At 42.3% G+C, this 18,587-nt stretch overlaps 2 protein-coding genes across 6 annotated transcripts in view; both read right to left on the bottom strand.

Annotated features, from left to right (window-relative positions):
• Positions 1-18,587, bottom strand: part of LOC121684912 (dystonin-like) — a 133,537-nt gene that overhangs the window by 67,502 nt on the left and 47,448 nt on the right. For all 5 annotated transcript variants that reach the window (XM_042065052.1, XM_042065055.1, XM_042065056.1 and 2 more), the window contains 24 exons: positions 18,475-18,570; positions 18,191-18,318; positions 16,247-16,340; positions 15,919-16,073; positions 15,203-15,677; positions 14,635-14,763; positions 14,472-14,549; positions 14,069-14,230; positions 13,639-13,743; positions 12,910-13,005; positions 12,645-12,770; positions 12,212-12,364; positions 11,762-11,916; positions 11,460-11,586; positions 10,815-10,998; positions 9,925-10,082; positions 9,573-9,745; positions 9,064-9,202; positions 8,767-8,960; positions 8,265-8,427; positions 7,945-8,028; positions 7,643-7,750; positions 7,370-7,468; positions 517-657 (listed from right to left, as the gene is read on the bottom strand). In XM_042065052.1, the coding sequence (XP_041920986.1) occupies positions 517-657; positions 7,370-7,468; positions 7,643-7,750; positions 7,945-8,028; positions 8,265-8,427; positions 8,767-8,960; positions 9,064-9,202; positions 9,573-9,745; positions 9,925-10,082; positions 10,815-10,998; positions 11,460-11,586; positions 11,762-11,916; positions 12,212-12,364; positions 12,645-12,770; positions 12,910-13,005; positions 13,639-13,743; positions 14,069-14,230; positions 14,472-14,549; positions 14,635-14,763; positions 15,203-15,677; positions 15,919-16,073; positions 16,247-16,340; positions 18,191-18,318; positions 18,475-18,570 (3,522 nt within the window). The remainder of the gene's footprint in view (positions 1-516; positions 658-7,369; positions 7,469-7,642; positions 7,751-7,944; positions 8,029-8,264; positions 8,428-8,766; positions 8,961-9,063; positions 9,203-9,572; positions 9,746-9,924; positions 10,083-10,814; positions 10,999-11,459; positions 11,587-11,761; positions 11,917-12,211; positions 12,365-12,644; positions 12,771-12,909; positions 13,006-13,638; positions 13,744-14,068; positions 14,231-14,471; positions 14,550-14,634; positions 14,764-15,202; positions 15,678-15,918; positions 16,074-16,246; positions 16,341-18,190; positions 18,319-18,474; positions 18,571-18,587) is intronic.
• LOC121684913 (plectin-like) lies at positions 654-6,669 on the bottom strand. The gene is made up of 2 exons (XM_042065058.1): positions 3,308-6,669; positions 654-3,060 (listed from the first exon to the last, which is right to left on the bottom strand). Exons 1-2 carry the CDS (start codon positions 6,554-6,556, stop codon positions 1,012-1,014), a joined length of 5,298 nt encoding a protein of 1,765 aa, XP_041920992.1. The 5' UTR covers positions 6,557-6,669; the 3' UTR covers positions 654-1,011.

Raw genomic sequence — 18,587 nt, 5'->3', positions numbered from 1 at the left:
TCATAAGGGAGTGCATAAATCCCCCCATGAACTCCACATATAAAATATGTGTCTCCAAACTTCATCCCTATAATGAGAAACGTATGGTGTGTAAAGCTTTATACTAGATTATTACCTTAAATAGTCTTTCTGTCAAATGTATTGTGTGAAATGTCTAGGGCTGGGTTTTAAATGACTGACTTACAGACTTACTTATGTGATTACAGATTGTGATTACATGTTTATAGACAGAGTATGGCAAAAGGGAAAGAAAGCAAAGTGTGGTCTCATTTTTATTGAGAACAAAATGTATAAAATACACCATTATCCTATATAAAACAGTCATGCTGTGTCACATTATTTACTCGGCAATTAACCATCATAATAACTGTGCTACGGCATCAAGGTGATTCATTATCTGCCTTATTAATTCCGTGTAACCAGCACAGTTGGCAATCTTGAGTGCAACCTATAAAAACAATTCAAAGGTCAGCAATTAATGAAGAAGACGTTTACGATGCTTATTACAGTATTTACCTTGGGCATACTAGAGCTCTCTGAGATGGCTTTACCATCTTTTCCAACTTTCTCATCTTTGCTCGAGTTCACACTGGACACCCAGTTTAAAAGTTTGCTAACTTTATCACCATGCTCTTTTTTCTCCTCCTCAACAGTTTTCTGGAATTCAGGGACAGAAATGAACAAGAGTGATTAAGCAACAATACAACTGGTTACTAGACATTCATGGTTCATGATAAAGGTTCATGGTATAATTTTACGGTAAATAAAATAGAGGTACTGTTTCTTTATATTTAGTAATTCAAGAATAGCATAATCTACCCATTGAAAACCAATGAGATTTATAAAATATTTACATAACATGAAAAAACACATTGCTTATATGAAAAGACACAGGTTGAACAGGAAGGTTAATAAAGAAGGCACAACACATTCTGAATGACAAAGTTGAAGATGTTTTGATAATAAAAGCAGAAGATGGCTGTTATGTTCTTTGTGGCACTAAAAAATAAGTTACATATGTCGATAGGTCCAGATGTACTGGAATGTCCCTGTGGCCCCCATGCTTTGAGGTTTGGTAGCTTCAAGCAGCATGAAACCGGTGTGGCCATCAAAGACACCTTTTTCCAGGGATTCACTGAAAGAAATCCTCTTCTTGGTCTTTGGGCAGGTAAGGGATTTGGAAAAGGACCTTTCATCTTTCAGCTGGGAAGCTGTAGCCTTGTCTATCAAGCAGCCCAGGAGAGCCTCATCCACCGTCATCCTCTCATGGGTTTCTGGGTTGATCAGTCCTCCAGTAAAGAGTTGGTATTCCAAACATCTCATCCCAACGTCTTTCAATAACAGGTTTTCTTGCATGGCTTGGGCCACTGAAAGGGTCTTTCCTGTTTGGGGATGTGCGAGACCATTGTAAGCTTGTTCAAACTGCTTGAGTAGATGTTCAAAACTGTCATTTAGTAGACCTTTTTGAGTTGCCTCAGCAATCCCAACACGCTCCCCCAGTGCTGGGTCACAGATGCCTCCAGTGCAAGCTTGAGCTTCTAAGAGCCGAAGGGCGGTCAATCTGTCCACAAGGTTCAGTTGGTGACCTTTAAAGACAGAAAGTCTCTTCCTGGAAGCAACGTCCCACAGTCCAGCAACAGGGCAATGCGTGATTCTGAAAACAACCTTTCTGGAGTTCAAGAGATCTGCGAGCTCGTATATACTAAGGAGGCCACTTCGGTATTTGGCAAGTTCGGACGATTCAAGGATTCGAAGTCTAAGAGCCGTTTCAATGCAAAGCTGTCGACCACTTCTAAGGTCTGTTAGTATGTGCATGAGGCTTCCGTTAGAGTCTGTGACAGTTTCCTGCCATTCAGTTTCTTGCTGAGACAGGAAGAGGTATGTTTTCTTATCAATATGGTTGCCTTTGAAGGCTTCATATGCTGGCATCTCAACTCCATTTGAGGTGTTGATAACAGACTTTCTGCCTTGCACACTGTCAGGGGTAGGGTTAGCTTCCTGCTTACCACCTATTGGCAAAAGATACACACCACTCACCGTGTCAAAAACACACATTTTCAACAGCTCACAATAATAATCTCTCTGGCCAGTCTCAGGGTTGTAAAAGCCCTTGGGATTGCTGACTGGATCATAGATGGTCTGATAGGTGAACTGGTTCAAGAGGCCATTTTCAAGAGCAAAGCTAAGAGGCACCCTGACACCAATCACTGGATGAATGAGGCCACCTGTAGCTATCTGAACTTCGATCGTCTTCTTTCCCCTGTGTCTGTCAAGTATTCTTTCTTCCATGGCCTGAAAGACCGAAAGTATTTTCCCTGCATGAGCATAACCACACACTGCTTTTTCAGCTTCTACAAGCTTCTCCTTGAGGTCCTCTCTTATGATTCCATTTTCAAACGCATCCTCTGCAGAGTAGGTTTCCCCTGTTGATGGATCAATAATACACCCAGTAGCCGCTTGTGCTTCAAGGAAGTCAACAGCGTAAGTCTTTGTAATGATCCCTTTCTCTGAGGCCTCAGTGAAGGACATCTTCTTCTTGCTAGACTGATCGTAAACTCCAGCGATTGATGGTGGCTTGCTAACAAACTGAGCGATGCATGCTTGTACTTCTTCCATAGACATCTGCCCTGTCTCTAACTTCAGGGCAGTGTCATTATCCAGCAATTTCACTTTGATCAATTTCTTGATACTGATACGTCCTCTAAGGCCTTGAACTTTGCGTGATAGAGTAGAGGGGGAACCTGTGACTTTGCTAGTGAGTCCAGATGCATCTGAGTTGGAGATGTTAAATGTAACAGACTGCCCTTTGCCAGACTTGCCTTTCTCAGACAGAGAGCTTTTGCGCATGGTGGCTGTCTGCTCTGTTGTGATATTTTGGCTGTTAACGTTAGACTCTGTCTCTTTTGTATGTGTCTGTAACACAGTTGAATTATGCAGTGAAACTGAATTGGTCATTGTCTTCATGATATTTTCCTGAGATTTGTTTTGATAAACTTCCATTTTTTCTTGTTTCATTATTCTCAGCTCCGCCAGAACTTTATCCTTCTCCAGAGTTGCTATCTGTTGACATGAGATTATTGATACTATTAAATGAAATATTTTGATATAAAAATAAAATTTGTTCATTAAAAATGTATTATTGTCTCTGTATAAATACATACTCATACAAGTTAACCAAGAAAAATAATCATCAATAGCAAATTGCAGATATGAATACTAATAGTGTTCATTATACAAGACTATTACATTCATTCAAAATAAATTAAATATTAAATTAGTATCTACGGAAATATGTAGTCATTTGTACCTCTGAGGAAACTTTCATCTTCTTGAGCTCATCCTCCAAACTTCGCTTTGCCTCCTCATATGATGATACAATATTCTTTGTTAATCGCAGCTCTGTCTGTAGCTTTGCAATTTCATGGTCTTTGAGACACTGATGATTTGACATTGATGGTTTATCTGATTCCAGTTCCTTAACTCTCTTGTTCTCAGAGTTGACTTCCACCTCAAGCTTCAAGACCTTTTCTTGAAGGTTTTTCACTTCCTCCATGTAGGTAACAACTTTTTGTTTGAGGGACTTTACCTCCCTCTCTGAAGCCTGTAGCTTCCGTTCTGATTCGCCCAATGTCTGCTTGAGCCGTGGAACCTCTTTAGAATTTTCTTTGCGAAGGTTGTCCAGTTGACTTATGCTGGACGCCAGCTTGATTTTTTCATTGTCCAGATCAGATATCTTGGATTTTGCTTTAAGCACATCGACTTCCATGGCTCCTTTGTCCTTCACTGCTTGCTCCAGTTCAATACGAAGAGAGTCTAGCTGTTGTTGAGTCTCTTGCTTTGAAATCTGGGAGTTGTGAAGCAACACTCTGAGCTTTTCAATCTCTTGTTGGAGATGTTTGTGGTCCCTTTCGGCTGCCTCTATGTTCTGGGAGCGCTCTGTGGATTTTTTCTCCAACTCCACCTTCGTGCGAGATTCTCTCACAATGAATTTCTGCTCCATCTCGGTATGGACTAACTGCAGTTGTTTTTCATAGCCAGACTTCTGTTTCTCCAGTTTATCCTTCAATTGATCCAACATGCCTTTGCAGCTTTCAAGTTGGGCTTCCAGAAGTTTGGACCTCACCTGGGCATCAGAAGCTTCTTTTTGCTTCTTTGTAATGTCCTGTTGGGCTTGCTCTAACTGTATTTTCAATTGAGAGAGCTCCAAACTCAGAGCCTGGGCACTGAATGATTGTGTCTGACTCTTCTTGATGCTTTCTTGGGCTTGCTCCAGCTGCATTTTCACTTGAGAGAGCTCCACACTCAGAGCCTGGGCACTGGATGTTTCTGTCTGACTCTTCTTGATGGTCTCTTGAGTTTGCTGTAATTGCATTTTCACTTGAGACATCTGCAAATTCAAATTCTGATTCTTTTCAAGCACCATGTTTCTGTCCTTTTGAAGAGCGGACATTTCTGATGTCATTTGGTGTATTTTCTCATGCGCTGTGGTTTTCTCTTTCTGAAGAACCATAATTTCCTGTTTGAGGTTCAGTGTGTCTTTGTCTACAGTGGAGCTCATGTCTTTAATGACCACTCTGCTTTTCTGGAGCTCCTCTTCAAGGTTCTTCACTTTAGACTGACTGATGTTTGCTTCCTGGGTTACCTTAATAAGTTCATCTTTGGTTCTTCTCAACGTGGTACTCAGATTATCAAACTCACCCTTGAGTGTCAACAGTTTCTGGTCAACCATTTGCTTTTCCTTTTGCATAGAAAGTATGTCCTGTTTAAGATTTATTGTGATCTTTTCAGAGTTTCCAGTTATTCCTTTCATGGACTGTTTGCACTTCAAAAGTTCATTTTCAAGCTCATTCACTTTGGTAGCATATTTTTGCACCTCACCATTTTCCTTCTGCAGCTCTCCCATGGTTTTCTTCAAGCTCAGATTCAACTCATTGATTTCCATCTTCTGTTCCTGGACTCTCTGTTTCACGGTGTTTCTCTCATTGGAAATGGAGTTCAGCTCAGATTTTAGCGTTCTGATGTCTTTTTCATACGTGGCTATGTTTGCTGACAGGGTTTTGTTTTTCAGCTCCAATTCAGCCGTTTTCTTGACCTCGTCATTGTAACCCCTTAGTTTCACCTGGAACTCGTGTGCTGTTTGAGTTACCTTGAGCAGTTCCTCCTCAATGATCTTTACCTGGCCTTTTGTGCTCTCTGCTTGGGTCTTGTAAATGCTGATCTGCTGATCCTTGCTGCCCAGCTCAATATTCACTTTGTCCAGCTCTCCCCTCACACTCTTCAGGGAGTGCTCTGTCTCCATGTTCATTTTCTTGAGCTCCTCAACCTTTTTGGTCAGTTGGGTAACGTGCTGCCCACTTTTCTGCAGCTCCAGCTCAAGGTTTCTGGCTTTGAGGTGAATTTCCTTCTCAGACCTCGACTGTGAGGACATATTCTCTTTAGCCTTCTGTAGGTGTTCCTTGAAAGTGTCGGCTTCGGTCTTCAGTGCTTTGAGCCTCTGTTCGGCAAAAGTTTTCTCTTGCTGAAGTGATTCAATACATACCTTGAGATTTCTTACATCATTTTCTAAAGAACTATTTACTCGTGTGATTTCATTTATCTGATACTTAAGCTGGTCGCCTCCTAGCTGTGATGTGCTCAACTCGTCTTCTAAGCATCTCATTTTGTGCATGAATTCCTGTTCTATTGAGTTCTTCTGAAGAAGTTTCTCTTGGCTTATTTTCAGTTGTTCTTTTATGCCGTCCACCTCTGTCTTGTGGAAAATGGCTCTCTGTTCCAGGGTGGTTTTGTCTCGCTGCAATGACTTGACTTGTTCTTGGTAAACGTAGATAGACTTTTTCAGTTCAGAGCTTTCCTGTCTTATTTCTTCTAGTTTCTGCCTCACACCATTTCTGTCTGCTTCCATGTCCGCCTGAAGTTTTATGAGCCTGTTATTTGAGTCATCCAGTAGCTCTTTGAACCGTTGCGCTTTCTCCTCTGACATATTCTTCTGCATCAGCATGCCATTCAACTCTGACTTCAGAGTCTTGATCTCTGATTCGGCTCTCTTCTTGTCCATCGTGAGCTCCTCCATCTTGTGCTGCATGACCTCAGCCTCAACCTCAGCTTGGATTTTCTGGATGCTGCTCGACAAAGTGGATGACTTCTGCACTTTGGTGACCGTCACATGCGACTCACTCTGTTGCCCCTTGGTAACCGACTTGGCCAGGTCCAACTCCATACTGCGGACATGACTCAGGAGTTCAGCCTCTGCCCCCTCTTTGGTCTTCAGCGCCCGTTCCAGGTCCTGCACATCACTCTCCCTTCGTTTCAGGTGCTCTTCCAGAGACTGGCGAGCAGTAGTGCTCTCCTCAATGTTCCTCCTCAGCACCTGGAGGCTTTCCTCCAGGGAGGATCGCCTGGCCTCGGCCTGCTGAACGAGCAGCTGTGCCTGACTCAGCTCTTGCTCCATAGCTGCTTTGGCCTTCACCACACCCTCCAGTTCCACATGGAACTGTCGTGCATCGGTTTCAGCCTTTGTTTTCTGCTCAGTGACTTCCTCTATGGTTGTTTTCTGCATCTCAAGCTCTCGGCCTAAGATCTCCAGCTGCTGCTCTCTGTCAGACAGAGAGGCCTCCAGCTCCTGTACCTGTCGCTGTAGCCGGGAGATCTCCCCCTGGCTTGTCTCTTTCTGCAATTCTATGGTCTCCGTCCAGGTGATGTACTCAGCTCTCTCTGAGGCCTTCCTCCTCTACAACGAAAAACAGGATCATCCACTTTGTCCGAGGAAGAGAGTTGGACAGTGTAGCATTCCAAGAATTGCCCACTTACCAGAATGAAGACAGATGAAGCTTGACAGAGATGTCCCCAACAGCAGCACTCAATAATGACAGCAAAAATGTGGAGCCAGAGTAAAAGGAAATGTTCTCACCAAAGATCATTGCCAAGAATGATACAAAAGAGTGCTTCTTTTGCATCGATTTGAGCTTGCATGCTGCTCGCAATAGCTTTATGTACGTAGAAATGTAGATGTTATTGATACTTCAAAATAACATCCTTTCATGACAGGGTAAGAACAGAAGAGCATAAATCTGCAGACACATTTTCACCAAGAAGAACCAGACTATAAATGACCACAGGAAAATGCACAGGCATCAGACAGTTCAAGACAGCTGATATATAACAGCTGTATAAATCACAGTAAAATCATAATTTTATGAACCATACTTTGTATAATGAAAATGAACTATTATGTTAAGATATTAATATGCATTATAGAATGTATAGAATGTTAAATGGTTATGATCAATAAAAATATTTTCAGACCTTTTCTGTTCATTACTATTCATTAGGTCCCAGATCATCATTTTTTACTCCTTCATCATGTTCTTACCTCTTCTTCCTCTGTCCTTTTCAGTGTCTCACTGGCAAACTTCACATACTGCGTCATCATCGTCACCAGTGTGGTGTAGCGTGTACGTAGATCCATGAACTGAAGACAAACCAATGTTTCAGTCAGTGGCATAGAATGTTCCATACAGCACTGTGAATTCTAGATTCGTAAAGCATGGCAATGTCAAATCTATACTAGATCACAAAAGTTTGTCACCTAAATGAGAATGTAATGTGGGTATAGGCACACTGTGTGAGCTTTGGAATAACTAACCTCCTGCAGGATAGTATCCGAGGAGCTCTGCATTCTTCTCCGTTTAACAGGAGACTTGTGTTGGGAGTCCACCATCGCTCTGTAGGTCATCATCTGTAGCTCATAGTCCTTAAAAAACAAAGCAAAAATAATAACCACCTTTGGACCAAATGTAATGTCAACACCAAATCTCCAAAACTCCAATTAATTGCATCTTATAACTATACAACATACACCAATGTATTGCCACTCCATCCAAATTAAAACATGGAGTGTTTGAACAACACTGTCCATGAACACTATGAGAGAAAGTAATAGCTTACCTTAACTCCAGTGGAGTATTGTTCGGAGTATTTCTGACATTCATCAATCTTACTCTGTTTCTGCTCCATTTCAGACACAAGCAACTGGAAAACATTCAAACAAAATACTTTTCATGCCACACTTCCAATAAAAAAGTAGTAGAAAATGTACAAAATAGATTAACATTTAAAAAGCTTGTAAATGCTGCATCCTACACTATAAAAAGGTGCATACATTCAAAATGTTCTCCTGTATATTATTTAGTTAATGTATTACCCTGTGGCAATTACTGGTATATTTTGTAAGGCTTATGATGTGTGAAGTGAGGGGCATAGTTTACCTTCTGTTTGTTTAGCAGCTCAGCCAGGGCTTTGCTATCCTCTGGCTGGTTCTCTTGCATCTTCATCTGAACAGTCTCCAGTTCAGTGGCCCACTCATCCAAACTGCCGTACGCATCTTTGTAGTACTTCAGAGACTTGCTAATACCCTCCAAGTCGCGGAGCCTATGAGGCAATCCATGAATATTGAATTGTCATTGAATATAAGTATAAAATTACATACTAACATACTACCTATAACAACACATTTGCTTTACTATAGTTTTTAATGCTACCCAAGGATTAAACTATCTGCTCTCTACTGCCCAAACAATAAACTAACCGGCTTTTTATGTGTGTATTGACATGTGGTAAATAAACAAATATTAGAATAACAAACAAACAAATATTAGAATAAACAAAGATTACTCACATCTGACGTAATATGTAAAATATGTGTTAGCACAAAATGTAGTTATGCCACAGCTTTTAATACTACTTAAAAAATGGTCAGGTCAAACCAACCTGCTCTCGATCTGTGAATGGACACTACTCCATCTCTCTCCCAGCTGGTCGGCTTTTTCCTTATGCCAGTCGAGGTCAAAGTCTCGTTCATTATGTGTTTTGAACATGCGGTCACTTATGACACGGGCTTTCTGTAGCTCGTCCTCAAGGTCATGGAAAACTTCTCTCTTTTCATCAATTTCTGAGCGCCACAGCTAAAAAAAAAATAAAAAAATATTTTGGATTCATAGAGAAAACCAAAACACATAAAATGCAGTCTGAAACCTGATATTGTGGGAGAATGGGAGTCTACACTACCTTCAGAGTGCTCACTATGTTTTCAATGGACTTCATGTCTGCGTTGAGTGCATCTTCCTCACTCAGTTTGGCCTCGTAAAGTTTCACTAACGACTCAGCATTCTGGCTGTGCTTCACCACCAGACTGATAGACTTCAGCCTGCAAGGTAAACAAAAACAACTCTTAGGTTATACCCAACCAACAATAACTTGCATTTATATAGCACCCTATCAAGGCCCATGGAAAGCCCAGGAAATCCAGTTGATTTTTATTGAGTTATCCAGTTGACTGATTACTGACAAATTGGGATCTTCTATTTAGTGCAGTCAATACTACTTGTCAAATCTGACAAACTTTTGCCTAATAGCTGTACATACTGTGAAGTGTACAGGGATAAAGTCAGTGGGATAAATTCACTCAGTTCAGTTTAGCTCAACACTCAAGCAAGACTCTTATTCTAGGTGCTAAACAAGCAGGGACACTTAATTAACTTGCAGGCATATGGCACAGTCCTGAGGGCTGAACATACTTCTCCAGGTAGATGCAGCACATGGAGTGGACGAGGCCAGTGGCCTGGACGAGGTTCTGCAGCTCCGCGGAGAGAGAGGGAGGGGAGGAGGTGGCCTGTCTGAGGAACAGCTCACATTTCTCCCTCATCACCTCGATTTCCTCCTTCAGCTGGTCCAGGTCCGCTTTCTTCTTCTGAGACAGAAAGAAAGTGGAAGAAAGAGTGAGACAACAACAGGTGACAGGGCAGGTTTATCTTCAATTATGTGGAAGAAAAGCACTAAAAAGCCATTTTGACTTTGATTCTCCAGAATTGTTTATTTAAAACAATAAGATACAGGCTATAGTTGTGTGTTTCTTATAGTCAGAGATACCTCTTGCTCAGTGATGCGCATGATGCTCTGCTGCAGGTCGTCTCTGTCCAGAGGCGTGCGGATCTGACGGATGAGTTGCTCCTCCTGGCCCTCCAGACGCATGCGGAAGTTGCGGATCTCTGAGATGAAGGTGTTGTACACAGACTCCTCGTGTTCCTCTGTAAACCACAGGGAGGAAGCAGTGAGCCACATGACGTATGGGTCAGTGACAGTTACAGGGAGGATACTGGAGGAAGGGTAGGTTTTATTTTGTTCTTAGCACAAACTATCATAGACGCTTAACTGATACATTCACAGCAAATCAATGGCCTAAACTGGGTGTGAAAATTCTGTGTATCGGTAATCTCTTTTCATATGCATTAATCCACTGCTTGCCTCTAATTGCCGAATTGTTTGTAAACAAATAGATTATATATAAATAAATTCCTCCAGCAAACAGATTATCAACATCCCCAAATAAGTCAAATCTATGATAAACCCGACATTCTCAGTAGTTCCTCAGATCAACCCTAATCTGCTGTCTCAGGGACTTTAATGGGGCACCTTTAGAGTGGGATGTGATATAAAACAGCTTGTGAAGCAAGGAATAAAACACAGACTCTTTCATGTAACCTAATCTAGTCACACCCACATCCTCACATACACACACACACACACACACACACACACACCCTGTCTTACCCACCACAGATATCCATGCCCTGGCACAATTGAGTATAATTCCAAAAAGTATTAACTTTCTGTCTAATAGGATTAAGGAAGCATGTGTTTGCCTCGAGGTGTGGGTCCCGTCCCACTCTATCCCGCCCAACAAGAGGGGGAAAAGGAGAAGAAGGAGAAGAGGAAGAAAGCATTAAGCTCAAGCTCTTAAGAGCCAAGCTGAGCCTTGCCTCTCTCCGCAGACTTGAGCAGCTCCTCGTAGTACTCCTTGCAGGCCAGGACATCTCGCTCCAGCTGAGTCCGGTCAGCCATGGTGAAGACTTCGGACTCCTCGCTGTCCTCCAGGAACTCCTCAAAGTGAGCCTGGAGGCTGCTCAGCACCTGCTGATGTTCCCCTGGTAGCATGGTCTTAATCTGGGAGTCAGAGACAGCAACACGGTCACAGCTAAATACACTCATTACAGATCATTATAAATGTATAAAAGGATTTACACAGGGTGAATATGGTCGAAATGACCACATCGGTCTACCAAGAGATTTGTCAGTAGCCATATAAATATTTTGTATAAATGTATATGTAATGATATACTGAGACATAGTTTATTAATACAAAAGTAAAACTCTGGTACCACTAGTAGTTCCAGCCCATACGATTTGCTGTTTCTAGAATTCCGTATTTTTGGATGATTTATATTTCCATTGCAATGACTGACTGAATGTCTGAGGTAAATGCTGAGCTTCAGCTCGTAGGCACAACCATGACAGACAGATGCCACTAACTGCCAGTTTTCCTTGGGGTCCTCCTCCTACACTTTAAAGAACTATCCCTCTGCCAAAGACTTTCAGACATGTGGATCCAAAGACCAGGAGCATACCGAGGCAACATTGCTGTTCCGGATGGCATGGATGTCTGCCATCAGGTAGTGCCAGGACACCACACTCTTCATGTTGATATGGGACCGGTGCCAGAGTGCTAGAACATTCTGATATGTCTGCTCAATCCTAGGGAACAAAATAAAAACAAGATTAATATTAAACCTGCAATTTCAAATGCCATTTTAAACACCCTTGTTTGAACATGTTCTTTATTACATACAGTAGCTTTTTGTTTAGCATTTTACATAATCCACTTGCTAATAAACTACACCTCCCAGAATTCCTGTTGTGGTTGGCTCACCTGCTGGCCATGTCCGTCGCCTCCTTATTGGGCGGGGGGATGGTGAAGCACACAGAGGGCACCATCGCCTCATTTCCTGCTGGACTGATCACCTTCCACTTTGCCCGGTGAGTGTTACTGGCCAGCACACACTCGTCATCTTTATAGATGGTGATCTGTAAACATGCCGTCAAAACACACGAAAGAATGTTAATGACCAGATATAAACAGGGCAAAATCTAACTTTATGACTGTGGTTAATCATTTTAATGGGCTTAATAGGTTAATACATCACTTTTATACACTAGAACTACATCTTTGATCATATGATGTGTATCTGATCATAACTATTCCTACAATCATAAGCAGTCTAACTAGAAGCTGTCCCATGCAGGCTAAGGCCCCGTGAGTCCTATAAAAAGCCGGAGTGTGGTGGCCAGCAGCTGTGAGTGAGTGCGGTGTAAGTGATACCTCTATCTGGCGGTAGTCACAGATGGCTTTGACAGGCAGGGACGTTCGGATGGGGCTGTCGGGGCTGCGCGGCTTCAGCTGGATCACGTCCTTGGCCCTCCGCACCAGGCCCGCCACTGTGCTGCGGTACTGCAGGAGCTGCTCCTTCTCATCCTGGGGGGGGGGGGGGCAGAGAGAGAGAGAGAGAGAGAGAGAGAGGGATAAAGAAGGAAAGAATGTTTTAATCAGTATAAGAACACTTGATTTATTTTTTTCTCTCTATCCATTTTTCTCTCTTTCTGTCTATCTACCTAACAGCAAGATATCTGAGACTTCTCTGTCACCATAACGTTTACTGTCCAAATATAGGCTGCCAAACAGACAGATATCTGCTACAATACCCTCACTGAGAGATTATCATAATAAATGAGGGTAAAGAGAGGCATGCTCTCACCATGGACTCCTGGATTAGATCTTCAAGCCTGTGCAGGCTGCTTGTCCGATCACACCCATATTTCCTTTGAATGGCATCCTGCAGGCCCTTCAGGTAGTCAAGGGACTCTTTGGCTTCGCTGAAAAACTGTTGGAGGGCATACAATTTGGTTATGTCACAGCCGGAGTCGGGTTTTTTGTTTCAACACATATTTCATGTTACATAACAGCTAGAGATCCACCTGGAGGCCACTGTTTCAACTAGAAGCGAAATGAGATTTATTCACCTCGAAATAGACGCTGTTCTCCTTCAGATGCTCCTCCACACACGAGCACAGCTGGAGGATCCAACTCCACTGGGTCTGCATGGCAGCCTTATACGCCTACACATACCCAACACACACACATTATACACATTAGAGAAATACCACTACACCAATTTTATACCGCTACTACAGGAAAAAACTAGAAAAAAAATAATAATTGTAATTGTACAATAAAATATTTAAGAAACATTGATTGACTCTGTATATCATTGATTGACTGTATGTGGGTGTGACTAGATTAGGTTACATGAAAGAGACTATGAATAGCTCTTCCCTTTTGTCTGACTGTAAAGCTCTTTGTGTTTTTAAATTTACTGTACTATAGATATAAAAATAACTTGACTTGATTAATATACACTGCTCAAAAAAATTAAGGGAACACTTACAATTTTCCACAATTGTTAAAACACATTTTTTTGAAACCTTCCACCCTCTTCTCCATTCTCAAACTACATTCACAGAATGTCTGACAGTTCTTGCAAAATAAAACACTCGCCTCAAAAGTTTTACTTGTGGTCAGAACCAAACAGTGTCAAGAGTATCGATCCAGTGTATGATTGAAGTGTTCCCGTAATCTTTTTGAGCAGTATATTTTGCATGTGCTGGCTTTTGGTGAGTATGAAGTGTTTAAGGCAAGTCACTGATGGCAACGAAGTCTACTGATTGGCAAGGTCGCTGTGTGTCTCTTACTTCAATGGTGAGTCTTGCAGGATGGTTTTCAGCCAGAAGCGTTTCAGCTTTGTCCTGCACAAACTTGATCAACTCCTCCTTCTCGTCAAGTTCTCTCATCAGATCCTGCAAAAGGAAGCAAGCAACACTTGATACATCCCATACCACTTACTCATGTCACATAACCACAGTGACATTAACACCATGCAGGTGTTAACATGCAGATAGAAAGTGCTTGTCTCTGCATCCTGAAAGAGAACCTCATCTTATGTAATATGTCGACTTGACAGAGCAACACGCATGTGGTTCCTGTTTGGTTCCTGAGTCAATTGAACACTCTAAAACTATGAGTACTGTGAAAAATGCTTTTGACGTAAAGTTGAACTCCAAGAGTATATAACAGCATATTTGGATTGTCATGAGTTTGTGTATAAATGAAGCAGGAACTCACAGCATGGTATTCCTTCTTTTTGTTGATGTTGCTGTTGCGGTCACTCCAATCGAAGGCCACTTCCTCTTCCTCCTTCTCATTGAGCCAGATGAGCTCCTGGGTCGACCGGGAGACAAAGTCACGGAGACTCTCCAGGTGCTTCTTTCTCTCCCGTGAACAGTTCTGATGAACAATAGCAAGGTCACAACAAGGTCACTTTTAATTGTGTCTTCAATTAAAACTGAAGCTTGTTCTCATGTTTTTACATGTTTTGCTTAGTTAATGTTTTGTAAAACAAACTAATTTTGTTATAAGTCTGGGCTGCATTTATTTTCAGTTCCAAAATTAGGTATCTTTTAAAGGTCACCATTCATAAAATATAGTGATAGAATACACCAATGAAGAATGAATGGAAATGGCTTACCAGCAATTTCCCATACTGGTTCTCCAATATGCCCAGTTTCTCAGAGTAACTGGCTTTAAATGGCTGGTTCATCTGGATCTGTGGAAGACACATTTTAATTCACACATCTTAAATCACTCAAAGGGATTTAGAAGAGAAGGAGACATGTTGCTCCATGTTGTACCTCGCTAAGTTTGGCTTCCTTTAGGCTCATCTGAAATTCCTCTATCACTTGGTGAACACTCTTGTGATTTTCCAGATGTGATTCAACACTTGGTAGGTCAGATCCCCATTCTGCTTTATCCAGTTGGACCTTCAGAGAAAAAAACAAAGAGGATATTGCAAAAAAAAATGCAAGGAGGATATTAATAATAATAGAGGATTATAGAGGATAATAATAATAATTGAAGAATATAATAAATAATATTTGAAGAAGCAATCCCATTTATTTATAATTAAATATACACTGTGTGTGTCCTATAGAACATCAACAAAATTTGAAAGTTGAATATTTGATCTGAAGAATTAAGATGCAGAATATTGAATTAACAACATATTAAACCTTTTAGTATGTAGAGGCCTTTACTGTAACTATGCACAAAAGCAAAGTAGAAGTAAACTACAGACTACAGAAATAATAAGAGCACAGATAAGAACAGGATGGATCAAAGGTTTGCAAAGAAGAGGTCTGCATATATCCCACGACATACTCCCTCATTATTCCTACTGTATATGAGCAGCCATCTCCGTACCTGCATCTCCTCCACCCAGTTGATGAGGTCCTGCACATAGCTCATGTTGACCTCCTCCTCGCTTAGGTTGGGGTCAGCGGACTTCACGAGGGGCTTGCGGATCTGCATCTGTTTGAGGTGCTGAAGAGTCCCCATGCCCATCCCTCCAACACCAAGACCACCACCACCACCGCCACCGCCTCCTCCACTAACGTAGGTCTGCAGGCCTGGGGTCATTGCCGGGGTCATGGCGGGGGTCATGGCGGGGGTTAGGCACGGCGTCAGGCCAGAGGCGAGGCTCCCGGGGGTGAGGGTGGCGGGGGTGAGCGCGGGGGTGAGTCCAGCGCTGAGGTTGGGAGAGAAACCTGAGTTTAAGCTCTGCGTGATCCCCGAGATCATCATCTTGGTCTGCTCCGTGGTGAGTGTGCGGCCTTGACTGTAGACCGACGAACACTCCGACCTGAGGGTCAGCAGGTCATCCCGAAGCTTGGAGACCCTGAAAAACATCAGAGACATTTCAAGTCAAATATTTACTAAATCTATCTAAAACGCACACCCAAAGTATAAAAAATGTGTAACATGTTTTGTGTATTAGTGAATAGAATACACTAATATATCCAATATACAATCTAATCTCTTGTGCTTGTTAATATAATGTAATAAGAATGCTGTTGCACCAAATTTCAATCAAAACCTATTAATCAATAAAGGTAGCAAAATTGAGTTGGAGTATGAACCTTTGAACAAGTTGATCAGCCAAGTAAAATTTGCCATCCAGGAGAATCTGGATGTCCACCACCTGTTGCCGCAGAAGGTTCTCACACTCCAGGAGATACCCCGCAATCTCCGCCTCATTCTGGAACTGGATCCCCGATTCCAACCGCTTGGCATCCTGTGAAACATGTGAATCATCAGAACACATCAGAAACCTAAACACTCACGATTCCTCACACAGTGTGAATGAGCATGTCAAATGAGCACCAGTTCAAGCCAAAAGCTTCAACTTCATCAGAGACAGGGATATGGAGTTTTACTGATAAGTGCATGTAATTGTGTGTTACTTACAGACTGCAGAGCTGTGCGTGCTAATGCTAGCTTGTCTTCACCGGCCACACAGTCCCGCTGCACTCTGTTTGCAATCTGTTGCAACATCTCAAGTCTGAAAAACACAATAAAATCAACATAATATGCATTAGGGTTATGTATTTAAAAGCTGTGACACATACTTAAGCTAGCCTCACAATATTCGCCATTAGAGCAGTGTCCTTCACAGGTGTATTGGGACCCGTGACCTCACCTGGGCCCGTACACAGAGTCGTTGTTGAGATAAACGGGGGTGCTCGTATGAGCCTCCAGTGTCCCACACAGCAGGTTCTCCGAAGAGCCTATGCTGGTCAACGTGCTATTGCTCACGGACGTGATGCTCCCACAGTACACCAGGTTGCTGCTCATGGTAGCCGACCGCGGTACCTAAACGGAACGTGTGTGCCCTAACACTGACAAATCACCCGTGCCAGCACCTCCATCCGACACCGGCGCACCTGAACAGCACGTCCCCACGGTAACGCGAATCCAGGCGCCTATGGTGGCGAGCTCCAGCAGCACCTCTCCTTTATAGGCTCACTCCCCCTCAGACATGTCCAAACCGAAGCTCCCGCAGGAGCAAATGCATCTAGGTCCAACCCACTCTCACACACACACACACACACACACACACACACACACACACACACACACACACACACACACACTACCTAAGAAAGCTTGCCTTAGGGTGATGCCGATATGTCGCCTTTTTTGAAGATAATTCCCTACAGGTCGGGGCATTTACAGTCTGTGCAGGAGGGCCCTAGAAACTGTCATTCATCACTGCCAGCTCAGCTGGTATTTAACCCCTTTTCTGGGACAACGCCTACATTAATGGTGATTATAGATATAACATTTTACTGTTATACAAACAGTAAAAATATTAGGTGATTTCCAGACATAGTAAAGTCCCAAAATCTGTCACAACATCCATCCATGTGCACTTTCTGTATGTAGACAGCATTTAAATGCCAGCACCTACATGCTACTTGGGAACTTAATCACTTAATGGCAATTGCTAAGAAACTGATGATGTCTTTAGCTATTCCTCAACAATCTTTGTGTTTTAAGGCATGACAAATCCCAATCAATCAGCTGAATATACAATAAGTAGCAGTGTTCAGACATTATTTTGCTTGCTGTGTGTCAAAAATTGTCTACATTAAATACAACTTTTTCAAATAACCTTTCCGAAGGAAAATAAAATGCAATAGGTACAGTGTAAATTAGTGCAATAAATTAGTACAACAGGTTACAGTGACAGAATCTGAGGCTTTTCTCTAGTTTGAAAACAATCTGGTAGGTTACCAACCAAAGACTAAACAATACAGTAACTTCAACTAATCCACAAGTCCAATAGGATATAGTCTACTTAGGTGCAATAACACAGTCAAAATGACATACCGTAATTTCCCAACTATTAGCCGCGGCTTATACATTGATTTTGTACAATTTCTTCAGCTATGAGGTTAATACATAGGGACAGTTAATATGGTATTAATGTGGTTTTGCTTCTTTTAACTTGCATAAAACACTGCCCTGCGTCTTATACACAATGCGGCTAATACACAGGAAATTACTAGTCTCAGGAACATTCCAGAAGCATCCAAATACCACCACCTCTGCCCCATCAATCATATTAATGTCCAAGCACCACAAAGACTTGATTTTTATAAGCATGGAAATATACGAACCCCACAAAAATCACATTAGCAGGACAAAAATGATCATTCCGACCGGCGATCTTACAGTACCAGGTGCTTCACCACCAAAACAGCTGCCGAATCTGTATTTCTAATCAACGCAGACTTAAGGCTGGGGGGTTGTGGGGACGGATAGCGCTGCTGCGAGTCATAAATCAGACCGTACGAAATGGGCAGACACCAGCGACGGCGCCCGCAGGAGGAGCGGAGCGCTTCATACCTGTCCACTTCTGGCCTCAGGCTTTTCTCCCGCTCAAGCATGGCCACGATCAGCTTCCCCCACTCCTTCTCCACGTCGTTGGGATGGTAGCCTTGGGGAAGGTGGATACGACCAAATTCAATCCACACCTGTCACAAAGAAGAGGGAGTGAGAGAGAGAAAGAGGGAGAGAGAGTTTGAGGGCAGCTGGTCTACAGAAATGCTCTTACTTTGAAGCTATGAAGAGAAAAGCTCTAGAAAGCTCTCTTCAGCGAAAAGCTCTAGAAAAACTTGTTTTCTACCCACCTCTAACATTTTATACAGATGCTTGATCCTTGACTTCTCATTCTCCTTTAGTGGGATTTCACTCTCCTTAAACTGCAGATACTGTGTATAAAGTGCCTGGAAAATATTTTAAG

Source organism: Alosa sapidissima, chromosome 16 (genome assembly GCF_018492685.1).
Source record: "Alosa sapidissima isolate fAloSap1 chromosome 16, fAloSap1.pri, whole genome shotgun sequence".
In the NCBI taxonomy this organism is placed as follows: Eukaryota; Metazoa; Chordata; class Actinopteri; order Clupeiformes; family Clupeidae; genus Alosa; species Alosa sapidissima.
This window is presented reverse-complemented; position numbering and strand designations above follow the sequence as displayed.